This window comes from Dipodomys merriami, unplaced genomic scaffold, assembly GCF_024711535.1.
Source record: "Dipodomys merriami isolate MVZ:Mamm:240054 unplaced genomic scaffold, mDipMer1.0.p SCAF_1, whole genome shotgun sequence".
Classification (NCBI taxonomy): Eukaryota; Metazoa; Chordata; class Mammalia; order Rodentia; family Heteromyidae; genus Dipodomys; species Dipodomys merriami.
In genome coordinates this window covers 76,496,346-76,510,847 of record NW_027202270.1, presented here as the reverse complement: position 1 = coordinate 76,510,847, position 14,502 = coordinate 76,496,346, and the positions used below count along the sequence as shown (strand labels likewise).

The 14,502-nt window shown below is 44.7% G+C and overlaps 1 protein-coding gene across 1 annotated transcript in view; it reads right to left on the bottom strand.

The window, feature by feature from the left end:
- Lct (lactase) overlaps positions 1-14,502 on the bottom strand; it is a 66,207-nt gene that overhangs the window by 626 nt on the left and 51,079 nt on the right. Inside the window, exons 10-16 of the mRNA XM_070038569.1 lie at positions 12,434-12,724; positions 11,879-12,077; positions 10,533-10,735; positions 8,094-8,203; positions 3,723-3,857; positions 1,471-1,694; positions 584-814 (exon numbers count right to left, since the gene is read on the bottom strand). Coding sequence (XP_069894670.1) covers positions 584-814; positions 1,471-1,694; positions 3,723-3,857; positions 8,094-8,203; positions 10,533-10,735; positions 11,879-12,077; positions 12,434-12,724 — 1,393 coding nt within the window. The remainder of the gene's footprint in view (positions 1-583; positions 815-1,470; positions 1,695-3,722; positions 3,858-8,093; positions 8,204-10,532; positions 10,736-11,878; positions 12,078-12,433; positions 12,725-14,502) is intronic.

The following is a 14,502-nucleotide window of genomic DNA, read 5'->3' as shown; positions in this document are numbered from 1 at the left end:
ACAGTTCATGCTCCTGTGCTGACTTAGTTATCACATTACTGTAGTCCTAAAAAAGCCCCAGGCTGGATCCCTTTCAGGCTGGAGACTATAAGGTACCTGACTCCTGCATGGACAGAGCAAGTATACTGCTATGGCAAAGGTACTCCTCAGGCTCATTGTGAATAGTCTCTGAAGAAGTGAATCAGTTTTACACTTTAGATGTCTCTATAGGCAATGCAAACGTAGTGCACATTACGGGTAATTGTTTAAATTTACATAGTGATTTCTACTTTTTCCGTCACAACAGGCACTTTCATATCACTTTCATCTGATCCACATAGCTGACCTGAGCACTTGATGAGTGTCTGAGATGCCACAAGAAATTAGGGGCAAGATTGGAAAAATCTAGTTCTGTTCCTTCCTACGTTGCGGTCTAGTTTCTCCGTCTAACTAGTTGTGAGTATCCCAAGGATATTTAGAGCTCTCAAAATAAATCTTGGCTAAATGAATGAAGGGCAGAGAGGAAGGTAGCAAACTAGAAGAGAATAGGCTAAAAAAGGCCTCTTATCCTTTGGTTTTGGTCCCTCCCAGAGATACCTCTTACCTTCTGGCCAATGGAGGCAAGGATGAGGTCCTGCTGCAGGATCAGGGAAACCATTGCATCGGACTACAGAAGCATAAAACTTGGCTGATGCTTTAGGGATCCTTGGCAGAGAAAGGTCAGTAAAGTTCACAAAATGCAGACCAAACCTCTCTGCAAAGCCTGTGGCCCATTCAAAGTTGTCCATCACACTCCAAACAGTGTATCCTCGAAGGTCCACCTTATCCTGCACAGCTGCATAAGCAAAGGCCTCATTAGCTCTCCTTATCTCAGCAGGCTGCACACAGCTCTGTCCCAACTTGCAGAAAGAGTTTAGGCTGTATCCTATAAAGAGCTAGTATTTTTCCAGAAAGGTTCAGCCCTGAATGGAGTATAAGTGGACTGAGCCATCTACCCTGTAACACAGGAGATTGGTGGGGTCAAGGCATTGTCATGAAAGCAGTCACTCTTACAAACTACTTTAACTCTAGTAGGATTTCCTGTTTCCTTAGCTAATGTGGCTTATACTCAGTCCCCTTACACTATCCCATCTGCTCTATCTCATCCAAATTGTTAAGAGGTTTAGAACCTAAGATCTCAAAATTTTGTCTGAGGAACAAAAGGACATATAGCCAGGCACCCAGCTAATTCATCCTGTCCTGTGCAGACAACAGGATTACGGCAGGCAGAGAACTCAGGCTAGGAATTATGGTCTGGCCCTTGCCCATATACCCGGGTTTGTTTGCTCAATGTATATCTAGGACCCTAGCCCCAAAGAAAGGCTTATAACTCTACAGGAGTAAAAAGCTTGTCTTTCTGTTGTGGTGGCTCAGGTTGCAGTGCTGTCCTCCTACAGACACAGGCAGTGTTTCCAACGGTAAACATAAGGGAGCAAGGGACCACCCTTTTACCTTTGAGAGCCTCGTTGATATAACTGCGGAGATAGTAGATCCTGGCAGTGTCATTGAGGTCTGATTCTCCCCGTTGAGATACTCCATTCTCTGTGACATAAATTGGAGGGTTGTTGTATTCCTCCTTCAACCAATTCAGGATCCTCCTGAAGCCAAAAGGTGTCATCTTCAGCCAGAAAGAGCCACTGTCTGGCCAAGAGCGGTCTGTAATGGAGGCAACTCCTCTACAAGTTCAAAAACCAAAGTTTAGGTCTTGTAAATCCTAGGATGCTGTTTACTGTTTAGGTTTTAATCTAAACTTAAGGGTCATACTAAAATCAGAAGAATCAGTTTGCCTCTGAATCTTCACTCCTACTCAATTCCACTCTCAATGCTGATGTAACTTTGGACTAGCCAATCAGTGTCTCCTCTATTCTTTGAGTTCCCCACCTGTTGAGAGGAGTGGTATCACTTGCTGAGCCTCACCCTCCATGGGTTTCTGTACACAGGTGCCCTATCACAGTAATGTGAATACTCTGTACATCCTCAGTTCTCATCTTCCAATAGGATGCAAGTACTGTGATCAGAGATTGGGCCTCCAACTAGTTTATACCACAGGTGATGTCACAGCACCCATACTTGGGCCTTCTTTATTTTTTGGTGTTGCTACTGGAGCTTGAAATTGGCATTTCACTCTTGCCTGGCTCTTTCCCTCAGGTGCTCTTACTGCTTGATCCATTCTCCACTTGGGGCTTTTTGCTGGTTAATGGGATAAGGGTTTTATAGACTTATCTGCCCAGTCTAGCTTTATACCATATCGATCTCAGCTTTTTGAGTTGATAGTATTACAAGCATAAGCCATCAGTGCATGGTTTGGCGCCCTCATTTAGGTTGTGACAGGCATAGTGGATGCGTGCTGGTACTTGTCTTAAGTGTTTTTTTGTTTGTTTTTGGTGGCTTGTACTCAGGTCCTGGATGTCTTTTGCTCAAGGCTAAATGCTCCACTTCCAGTTTTGTTTTTGTTTTTGTTTTTGGTTGGTCCTGGGGCTTGAACTCTAGACCTCTTCAGCTCAAGGGTAGCACTCTACCATTTGAGCCACAGCACCACTTCCGGCCTTTTCTGTTTACATGGTGCTGAGGAATCGAACCCAGGGCCTCATGCATGGGAGGCAAGCACTCTACCACTGAGCTACCTTCCCAGCCCCCACTTCCAGTTTTTGAGTGGTATATTAGACATAAGAGTCTCATGGGGGGACTTTTCTGCCTGGGCAGACTTCAAACCGTGATCCTCAGATTTTAGCCTCCTGAGTAGGATTATGGAGGTGAGCCACTGGTTCCTTGTGCTTTAAATGTCTTAAAGGCTTCAGCCCCTCTCCAGCAATAGACAAGGGGAGGGGGATGGTTTCTGCCAGAGAAGCAGCTACTGAGGGAGGACACAAAGCTGAGATATATCCAAAATCCTACACCTCTAAATACAGACCAGCCATTTAATAATTATACGACATCCTTGAGAAAAATTGTTTGCTTTTGTTAGAACCTGGTTTCTCTTAATGGAACTGAATGTGGGCCATTTCATAAGCTAGTAGAGGTTGAGAAGACTATTTAAGCACCAAGAGAGCCAGAGTATGCAGAGAGGCGTGACTCCAAGCTTGGTGTCAGGACACAGCAGTGTCTAAGGATGCTTGTTGAAGAGGAACAAAATTATGTTTGTTGTAACAAATTACAAATTTATAAAGATGTAGATAAGGGCTGGAAATGTGACCTAAGAATAGAGCACCTACCTTCCAATTTGCAAGGCTGGGTTCAAACCCCTGTATTGCTTCTCCCTCATGAATAAAAAGGTAAGTTCCTCATATATAACTAACAGTTACCACATATTATATATGAGGAATCTACATATAATAGATACAACAAATACACTATTTGTATAATGTAATGGTTTGGCTTTTACCTTGAAGAACAACTTAATGTTACTTTGACTAGAATTGGGGAATTGAAACAAATTTGTCTGGGGAAAAGGAAAACTGCTTTCTTGAAAATGTTTCAAAACAAAGCACATCTGTCTCAAGGGAAGGTCCTTGGAAACCTTAGTGTCTTAGTGTCTTGTTATGGTCAACTTCTACAGGTTTTGAGGTCTCAGCTGGCAAACCTGGAATATGTGGCTCCAGGATACCCTTTATCTGAGGTTGTGCAGGCCTCTGAGTTTAAGCTGGAATAAGAGCTCCTTCCTGTCCTTTCTAGAGATTGCTCTGGATGCCCATTTACAGACTTACCTGTCTGCATCATAGGAAGAGATGGTAGGGTGATAGTTGAGATTGTAGGCCAAGACTGTGGTGTAGTGGTTAAATCCAAAAAAGTCATAGGTGCCATTGATCCTTTCCTTCTCACTGTCTGTAAACTCAGGGAGCCTAGGTTGAAGTAACCATTAAGGGTAAAGAGTTTTAGGAAGAATTGTGCTTTGATAGAATATTAGGGGGCAGGATCAGGGAGCACTATGAACTAGGGGAGCTGCCAGGAAGAAAAGATTAACCTTTCAAATGGTGTGGGAAACACCTCAGACTCATGTGTACCCAACTTCCCTTACCTATGTCCCTTAAGACACTTTACCTGATGGCAAAATGAAACCACATTTCCCTTTTATAAATCTTTCCCCCTAAGGGACTGACACATTCACATTCACACACACACACAGAGACAGTATTTCAAACAGCCTACACATTAAACCATTTTTGTTGTTCCCTGTCCTGGGCCTTGAACTTGGTCTGGGTGCTGGCCCTGAGCTTTTGTGCCTAAGGCTAGCTCTACCACTTGAGGCACAGCTCCAATTTTTTGGTGGTTAATTGGAGATTAAGAGAATCACACTTGCCGGCACTGATGGCTCACCCCTGTAATCCTGGCTACTCAGGAGGCTGAGATCTGAGAATCATGGTTCAAAGCCAGCCCAGGCAGGAAAGTCCATGAGATTTTTTTGGGGGGAGAGGGGGGGTCCTCGTGAGCCTGAACTCTGGGCCTGGGTGCTGTCCCTCAGCTCTTCAGTCAAGGCTAGCACTCTACCACTTGAGCCACAGCGCCACTTACGGCTTTTTTCTTTTTGCTTATGTGGTGCTGAGGAATCAAACCCAGGGCCTCATGAATGCAAGGCAAGTGCTCTACCACTGAGCCACTTTTCCAGCCCCTACCTTGACACTTCTTATGTTCCTAAGAGCAATAAAGGCCACTGCCCACATTTTCTGGACAACAGGACTTTTTTTTTTTTTTGTCAGTCATGGGGCTTGAACTCTGGGCTTGGGCGCTATTTCTCGGCTCTTCAACTCAAGGCGAGTGCTCTACTGCTTGAGCCACAGCTCCACTTCTGGCTTTCTAGTGGTTTATTGGAGATGAGAGTCTCACAGAGTTTCCTGCCTGGGCTGGATTTGAACTATGATCCTCAGATCTCAGCCTCCTGAGTAGCTAGAATTACAGGCATGAGCCATCGATGCCTGGCTAACTTTATTTTTTATAGTACTGGAATCAAGGCCTTTAGCTTGCTAGTTAGGTGAGCTACTACTTGAACTATACCTCTGGCCCTTTTTGCTTTAGTCATTTTTTAGATAGGGTATCATTTTGCCTCATGAGCAAGCTTTGGACCATGATCCTCCTACATATACCTCCTAAGTAATTAGGATTACCACTATGCCTGGCTTGTTTGTTGAGCTACAGCCTTACTAACTTTTTGCCAGGGCTGGAATTAAACTATATTGCTCTCAATTTCTGCCTCCTGAACAGATAGGATTACAGGTAAGAGCCACCCACTCCTGGCCTGTGAAGAGACTTTTCTATAAAACTTGATAAACATAGCTGGGTGCTGGTGGCTCACGCCTGTAATACTAGCTACTCAGGAGGCTGAGATCTGAGGATCGCGGTTCAAAGCCAGCCTGGGCAGGAGAGACCGTGAGACTTCTATCTCCAATAAACCACCAGAAAACTGGAATTGGCTCTGTAGCTCAAGTGGTAGAGCGCTCACCTTGAGCTGAAGAGCTGAGGGACAGCGCCCAGGCCCAGAGTTCAAGCCCCACGGCCGACCAAAAAAAAAAAAAAAAAAAAAAAAACTTGACAAATATGAACCAGCCACAACATGTACAAGCTCCTTTCAACCAAATCCTAACTGCACCTGCCCACAGGGAGCCCCTGGGGCTTCTTGTTTAGATGCAGCCCAGTGTTGCCCTACATAAGTTTTGATACCTTCCTTTTGACCAAAAGATCATTTCTTTTTTTTGTCAGTTGTGGGGCTTGAACTATGGGCCTGGGTGCTGTCCCTGCGCCCAAGGCGAGTGCTCTACTGCTTGAGCCACAGCGCCACTTCTGGCTTTCTGGTGGTATATTGGAGATAAGAGTCTCACGGAGTTTCCTGCCCGGGCTGGCTTTGAACCTCAATCCTCAGATCTCAGCCACCTGAGTAGCTAGGATTACAGGCATGAGCCACCGGCGCCCGGCTTCAAAAGGTCATTTCTACCAGCAAAAGCATCAAAATCTTCCTTTTCTGAGGTTGCATTGTCAAGTGCCAGCTCAGAGTCCTTCTGTGTTCATGAAATATCCTGTATCTATCCAGTTTATCCTGATCTTGTCTCTGAATTTCCTATTAAGAAACTAAGAAAGTCTTTTGAGCTGGTCTGTCAGCAACTAAAATAAAAACTTTGGTTATTTTTTTCCTTCTCTAAACACAAACACCTGCTCAGTTACATGGTATTAGAAGGACAAAGTACCCACCTGCTTACTGGAGACCTGAGTTGGCATAGCAGACATTTATATTTCTATTTATAGATCAGGACTGTAGGTTGAACTTGGTGTCAATGGGCTTGGGAAGGGGCTGGGAAGGTGGCTCAGTGGTAGAGCGCTTGCTTTGCATGCCTGAGGCCCTGGGTTCGATTCCTCAACACCACATAAGCAAAAAGAAAAAAGCCTGAAGTGGCACTGTGGCCCAAGTGGTAGAGCGCTAGCCTTGAGCTGAAGAGCTGAGGGATAGCACCCAGGCCTAGAGTTCAGGCCCCACGACCGGGCCCAAAAAAAAAAAAAAAAAGAAAGAAACTGGTGTCAAACCCTTAAAGCTGGGCTTTTATAGGGGAGTTTGGGTAAAAGACTCATCGGCTATGTTAAAAATAATACTTGGTCATCTCTCCTGTTTATAGTCATATGAGATAGAGCTTGTATGTTGCCACAGGCCAGTGACTATCACTTTGTACCCTTCTATACACCACACCTCAAATTTGCCAACTGGATGGTTCCTAAACCCAGTGAGAGCCAGGTGCTGGTGGCTCACACATGTAATCCTAGTCACTCCAGAGGCTGAGATCTGAAGATCATGTTTTGAAGCCAGCCTGGACAGACAAATCTGTGAGACTTAACCTCCAATTGACCTGCAAAATCCCACACTGGAGGTATGGCTCAAGTACCAGCTATTAGCAAAAAACACCATCTTGAGAGTTCATGTGGCATGTGAACACACACAAATTGAATTTTGGAGGCAAACAGTTTGGTTTCAAACCGCATTACATCACTCAATAACTAGATTTAGTTTTGTGTTTTTTTTGTTTCTGTTTTTGGTCCGGTCCTGGGGCCTAAACTCTGGCCTGGGCGCTGTCCCTCAGCTCTTCAGCTCAAGGCTAGCACTCTAGCACTTGAGCCACAGTGCCACTTCTGGCTTTTTTCTTTTTGCTTATGTGGTGCTGGAGGAATCAAACCCAGGGCTGCATGCATGCAAGGCAAGCGCTCTACCACTGAGCCACCTTTGCAGCCCCTTGGATTTAGTTTTTGTTCCTCAGTTTACTCATCTTTTAAATAATACAAGTACCAATGGATTTTTAGTAATGCATTGGAATAAGTAAATTTCTACTTTGTTGATGGTACATTCTTGTACACAAGGTATAAATATGCACAATTTACAAAACTACAAAAAATGGCTTAAGTACATTTTAAAGTAATGATAATGGTAGTAACAAAAACATTTAATTCCTCAAAAAAATACTAATGGAAGTTTGAGAAATGTTAGTTTTCTTTTTCTTTCAGTGCAAGTACTGGGGCGTGAACTTAGGGTTCTTTAGCTTTTTTGCTCAAGGCTGCTGAACTTGAGTCACAGCTCCACTTCTAGCTTTTTGGTGGTTAAGAGAAGTCTCATGAACATTCCTGTCAAGGTTTCAAACTGTGATTACAGGCTTGAGTTACTACTGCCCAGCTAATTGCTGCTTTTTTGTTTTGTCAGCCATGGGTCTTGAACTTGGGGCCTAGGTGCTGTCCCTGAGCTTTTCATTCAAAGCTAAGGTTAATTGGAGGTAAGAATTTCATAGACTTACCTGCCCAGACTAGCTTTGAATTGTGATCCTAAGATCTCAGCCTCCTGAGTAAGATTACAGGTGTGAGCCCAGTATCCAGCTGACAAAACATATATGCCTGGAGTCCCCCATGGCTATACACATTTAATGTAATGAGATAGGATAGAATATACTGAGAGGGAGTAATGGACAGTGGGTTCTCAGATTTCCTGGCTACTTCGTTATCATGGCAATAACTTCCCTTTGCATCACACAAAATCTTCCCAGCAAGCAAAGATTATCTGCTTGATACATACCTCTCAGCCTCTATGTTCTTACCACCTAAGCACAGGACCTTACCGAGACCTGTTGAGGCCTGCAGCCAGACTCCTTTCACTGATCCGTTTCTTCATCACTTCGTGGTAATCTCCATTCTTGAAAATAGGATGTGCAAACCAGCCTGCAATGAACTGCAAAAAGAAGGTTGGGGTGGATAGTCATTACTGTTGGGCATACCAAGAGACAGCAACTAACATCCCTGCTCCAAAGTCACTGCTTTAGAACCTCTGTTCCCTTTCTCCAACTCCTCAAAGGTAGCTGGGCTCTCCCCTATGGTTATGCAAATACCCACAGGTCTTCCCAGCTGTATCTGCTTGGGTGCAGCAGGGCCCCTGGGGCAAGGCTATACTCCCAGTGATTATGACTGGAGGGGAGAAACTGAATTGACCACTGACTCTGATTCTCCACAAATGCTACCTTCTGCCCTTAGGAAGATCTGACAGAAGACACTAAAGCCTCCAGGCTGATTCCTTCTCTCACCACAGAGCAGCTATTCTGATCTTTCTCTCATCAAAATGCCTAAAAAGAAAACATCTTGGGAGCTTTCCTGCAGCCCAGATTGGTGTATAGGCTTAAAGCCACAGGATTGGATTGCAGGGAGAATACTGAGGATTAAACCTAAGATTTTAAGCATACTACCACTGAGCCCCACAGCCACAAAACTTTAATGAAGACAATGTTATCATTTTTAGGAAGATCGTACATAGCATCTAAATTTATAAAACTTGACAGGCTTTGTTGATCTCTCCAGGCTGATAACTGGAATGTAGGTGAGACCTTCTACTCACAGGTAAGCCTTGGAGCACATATAACCATAGTAAAAGAGATTTAAATGCACTGTGGCTCATACCTGTTAGCCTAGCTACTAAGGAATCTAAGATCCAGAGGATTGGGTCCGGGTGCAGGAAAGTCCCGGAGACTCTTATCTCCAATAAACCACCAGAAAACCGGAAGAGGTGCTGTGGCTCAAGTGGTAGAGTGCTAGCCTTGAACTGAAGAGCTGAGGGAAGGGCTGAGGCCCAGAGTTCAACTCCCATGACTGACCAAAAAAATAAGCATCAAAAAGCCAGATAGAGGTGTGGCTCAAGTAGTGTCAGCTGAAGCAAGCTGAGGCAAACAGTTCAAACTCCAGTGCCAGCAAACAAAGTAGCCAGGTGCTGGTGGCTCATGTCTGTAATCCTAGTTGTTTACACTTCCAAGCTAGCCTGGGCAGAAAAGTCCCTGAGACTCCTCTTCTCTCCAATTAAGTAACAAAAGGCCAAAAGTGGAGGCTTGGCTCACATGGTAGAGTGCCAACTTTGAAAAAGCCAAGTGAGATTAGGCAGACCTGAGTTCAAGGCCCAGTACGCACACATATATTAAATCAGACACTTTTGTAGATGCCTCTTGAAAGAGGTATGTCTCTTATAGTCCTGGACTGAAGTATCAGTTTCCCAACAAATGGCTCAAACTAATGATAGTACAGGCAAACATGCCCTTTTGTATTGATTTGAGGGATTAACAATACAAGATGAATGATTTACTTGGGCCACCTTTATGAAGACCTCTTAGGAAGAGTTTCACAAACCAAGATTGTGTTTCCCCAAGGAAGTCAAAGTATCAATCTGCAGACTACATAGAACCAAATGTGGGTACTAACCTGCAGGATGGAATCCTTTGCCTTTTTTGCTTTTCTCCCTTGCTAAGACATGCTTGGCCATACCTTCAGAAGTACCAGCAGGAGCCAGGGCAAGAGCTATATCCTCTCCTCCTTTCTCTCCTCTCACTCCCCTCTGCCTGCCGCCTACTCTGTCTGTCCTCTGTCTTCCCTCCCCCTTTTTTGTTCAAGGCTGGCACTCTGCCAATTGACTTCCAGCCTTTTGCTGTTTAAAATTGGACATAAAAGTCTCACAGATTTGTCTGCTGGGGCTGGCTTTGAACTGTGATCCTCAGATCTCAGATAGGATTACAAGTGTGAACCACTAGTGCCTCAGTTCCTGTCTTTGTTTAGACTCATGAAATTAGCAAAGTGGGCACTAACTCTCACAGAATTTAAAATCTGAAATTTAAGGAAATCTTAGTCTAGAGCAAATAAAATCACATGGTGACACCTACAAGCAAGCATGCGTGCAGTCTAGCCAAAGCAGAGACGGAAGAGTTGGGATTAGTTAGCATCAACCTAGTGTTCCATCCAGTGAGGACAACATAAACAAAGTATTTTTTAAGACTTAAGAGATAATCTAATCCCGTATAACTCATCACCTTTTGTCATAGCACTACAAGATGAATAGGGCATCACCTAATCACCTAAGGTAAAACATCTCTCGTTCACAGATGAAAAACTTAAGGTTCAACAAACAAGTTAGGTTTTCCCAAGCTCACAAGAGCCTACATCCTAAATCTTTGATTTTCAGTCTAATTCTGTTATTAGATCATGACAGGAGGGGAAAACAGAATAAATAGTTCAGAAGAAAAACAGACCTGAACATATCTCCTGGCTGCCTCCACGTCTTCCTGGTTGGAGGGGTCCCTGGGCTCAGCCCAGTCGCTGCTGATGGTAATGGAAATGATGCCACCTTGATGGGCACGGTACTTGTCATTGTACAGGTGCCAGGCCTCAGCGTGAGCCTTAATTAAGTTGTGGCCAACAATGTAGGGAGCAGTGCCAGGCCTGAAAGAGATTCCTGGAAACAGACATATGGACGTCAACAGAGAATTAATGTCCCATCTTTGTGTGGGAGACAGACCTTTTAGTTTCTTTCTCAGAGTGGGCGGCACTGGGTGCTTGTGAGAAAGAAACTCATGTAGTTTTGGTAAGCAGCCTGCTGACACTTCTCCAAAAGAATGACTCCAGTGTCTGAAGAAAAATGCCCACAGAATAGTTTTCACCTCAGAGTTAGCATCTCAGAGCTGTGGGACCCCACTGTGGAAGTTAATGTGGAAAAACACTTGGTAGCAAATACTATGGGAGTAGCTGCACAAAACAAAGTGCCAACCCAGGCCCATGGGAGATGCACACATCACCACGGCTCTGTCCAGTGTGACACACAGTCATGAGGACTCACGAGGTAGACCAGAAGAAAAAAGCTGGACAGTCTAAGGGACAGAGACGATAAATATCCACAGACCATTCATCAAAGCTTGGATGGCCAGGTAAGTTTTGGAATGAAATGTTTTTGTACTTTAGAAAAAGATTCCATTGTATAGCCAGGCACCGGTGGCTCATGCCTGTAATCCTAGCTACCCAGGAGGCTGAGATCTGAGGATCGCTATTCAAAGCCAGCCTAGGCAGGAAAGTCCATGAGACCCTTATCTCCCAATTACCACCAGAAAACCAGAAGTGGCACTGTGGCTCAATGGTACAGCACTGCCCTTGAGCTGAGGGACAGTGGTATAAAACGTATTGTGCATCACCCCAGCAGGGTCCAGGTCAGCTCTCCATAGTATAAACCTGCAGCTTAATTCATGGGAGACAAGACCAGAATGTTGGTCTCAGTCAGATTTTATATCCAGTTCATACCTATAGGATTTAGGAATTGTGACAACAGACTGTGGGCCTGTACAGACTGAAAAACTGTCCTTTCCTGTACCAATAGGCTCATAGCCTGATCTTCGCCTTTCCACCTGAGGCAGAGGTAGAGCAAAGTAATAAGTCCTTGTGGTGCTGAGATACTTGATGGAAAGGGAAGCCTCAGCTGTGAGCAGGGGACAGGGTTCCTGAGGCTCTTATGGGGCTATGTTGGTCACTCCACATGCCAACTGAATTTCATAATAAGAATGCTGTGTTTTGTTCCAAAAAGCTGGTAACTCAGGCCTGGGACCTTTACCTGGAGCTGATACCCCAGTGCCATAGCCGTGGTGAGCAATGACATAGGGCTCATTGATTGTGATCCAAAACTTCACCTTGTCCCCCAGCCTCTGGAAGATCACATCTGCATACTCTTTAAATCGCTGCACAATCGTCTCATTTTCCCAGCCTCCGACATCCTGCAGTGCCTGGGGCAGGTCCCAGTGGTACAGGGTCACCTTTGACAAAGCCAGATTAGCAGTTCTGTCAGTCATGCTTTTCCAGGGAAGCACTGAGCGAGATGGGCCAGCACAAATTGCTGCTAAACCTGAGAGGAGAGTATGGCTCAAGAGGTTTTTTTTGTTTTTTGAGAGTGTGTTAAGTTTCCTCTAAGAAAGGGAACTGGATGGCTGGGGTTGGGATTAGGAAGAAAACCTTTTATGTACCAGATGGATTTGAGTACCAGATGGATTTGGGAACGATTAAAAAAATTAAGCTCCCCAGCTTAAATGTGCTAGGGACCGTAAATGTGCTCCCTAGCCGTGTTGCCTCCTATATGTGGACTTTACCAAGCCTGGTCAGAGGCCACCCTTACCTGGGGTGCAATGTTGGCGGCCAGCAGCGCATCAATGAATCTCACATAGTAGTTCAGGCCCGCTTCATTGATATACTTTGTGGTTCCATCAGGGAGAATTCGAGACCAGGAGATGGAAAAGCGATAGTGGGACACACCTAGGTTCTGCAGGGCTACCACATCCTCAGCAATCTTGTGGTAACTGTCACAGGCCACGTCACCAGTGTCGTCATTCCCCACTCGCAGTGGTGTGTGAGAAAACGTGTCCCAAATGCTAAGTCCTTTGCCATCTGCTCGCCATGCACCTTCAACCTCAAAACAACACAACGAATTAGATCATTCAGTGAAGAATGCACAAGTGCCTGTGTCTCAGTGGGCAAGTCCCAAGTCAGAACATTTCTCAGCATTGCCTTCTCTGGGACCCTTTTCCAGCCAGGCCTCCCTCTGGTCTTCTCTTCTTTTTTTTTTTTTTTTTTGTTGGTCATGAGGCTTGAACTCTGGGCTTGGGTACTGTTCCTGAGCTCTTCAGCTTAAGGCTAGTGTTCTACCACTTGAGCCATAGTGCCACTTCCGATTTTCTGGTGGTTAACTGGAGATAAGAGTCTCATGGACTTTTCTGCCCAGGCTGGATCTCAACTGTGATCCTCAGATCTCAGCCTCCTGGGTAGCTAGGATGACAGGCATGAGCCACCAGTGCCCAGCCTCCCCCTGGTTTCTGAACCCATGATACACCTGCAGTACCATTGCATCACAGTGGCTGAGCAGATTCCCACACAAGACCTATGTGTGCTCTAGGAATTGTCTTTATTCTTAGTGTTCGTTCCATCAGTTAATACAGGAGAGTTTGCTGTGTGCCAGGTACTCACTATAGGTTTGAGTGAACAATTTCATGCATCCCTACCATCCCTAAACACACAGCCAAACATCACAAAATGCTACTTTGGAAATATAGCACTGTTTTTGTACCCCCCTCCTCATCTCGTACTATACCTTATGGGATAAACAGGAAAAATGTGTATCCTGGTCTTAGGCAGTCTGAGGAGCAAGTTACATTCAAATACATGAACAAATATGGTGTGATAATGTATGCCTGGGACAGCAAAGATGGTGCTGGCGTTTTAACCAAGGAGACACATCCGAACTTGGCTGTAAAAAATGGTATATCATATCTAGTGCCAGTAGGAGCAGCTGCCAGATGAGCTGTGTGTGTGTGTGTGTGTGTGTGTGTGTGTGTGTGATGGGATGATTCAGTGATGCAAGAGCATTGAACAAATAAGAGACTTTAGGATAATAGAAGCTAGACTCCTTACCACTGGAAAAGAGATAGACATATGGAAAATGAGTTAACTAGAGTTTATTTTTCTCTAATCTTAGGGAGTTGGGTTGGTATTGGAAGTATTGGTATAAATTCATGTTATGTATGTATGTGTACGTGTGTATGTTAATTCAAGCACTGAGGCTTGAATTAAGTAGGCCTAAGTGCTGTCCCTTAGCTGCTCTGCTTAAGGCTGGTGCTCTACCACTTGAGCCATAGTTACAACTTCCTTGCTTTTGGTTTTTGAAATAAGGCCTCACTATATAACTCATATTGGCCTTGAACTAGTAATCATTCTGCCCCAGCCTCCAAGTGCTGGGATTATAGGAATGTATTACCTAGGAATGTACATACCTAGCATAACATAATTTTAAACATAAATATATATGGAGCTGGGTGCTGGTGGCACACGCCTGTAATCCTAGCTACTCAGGAGGCTGAGATTTGAAGATTGTGGTTGGAAGCCAGCCTGGGCAGGTAAGGCCATGAGACTCTTATCTCCAATAAACTACTCAGAAAAGCCATAAGTAGCATTGTGTCTGAAGTAGAAGAGCACTAGCCTTGAGTGCAAAGAGGCTCAGGGATAGTGTCCTGAGCCTGTCAGGACTGACACACACACACACACACACACACACACACACACACACACACACACACACACACACACACACACACACAGATATATGAATGGATATAGAAATATACATAAATGTGTGTGTAGTGCATACAGTTCTTCTGTCCACTGAGAGGGCCTAGAAGTAATGACATGGAAAGA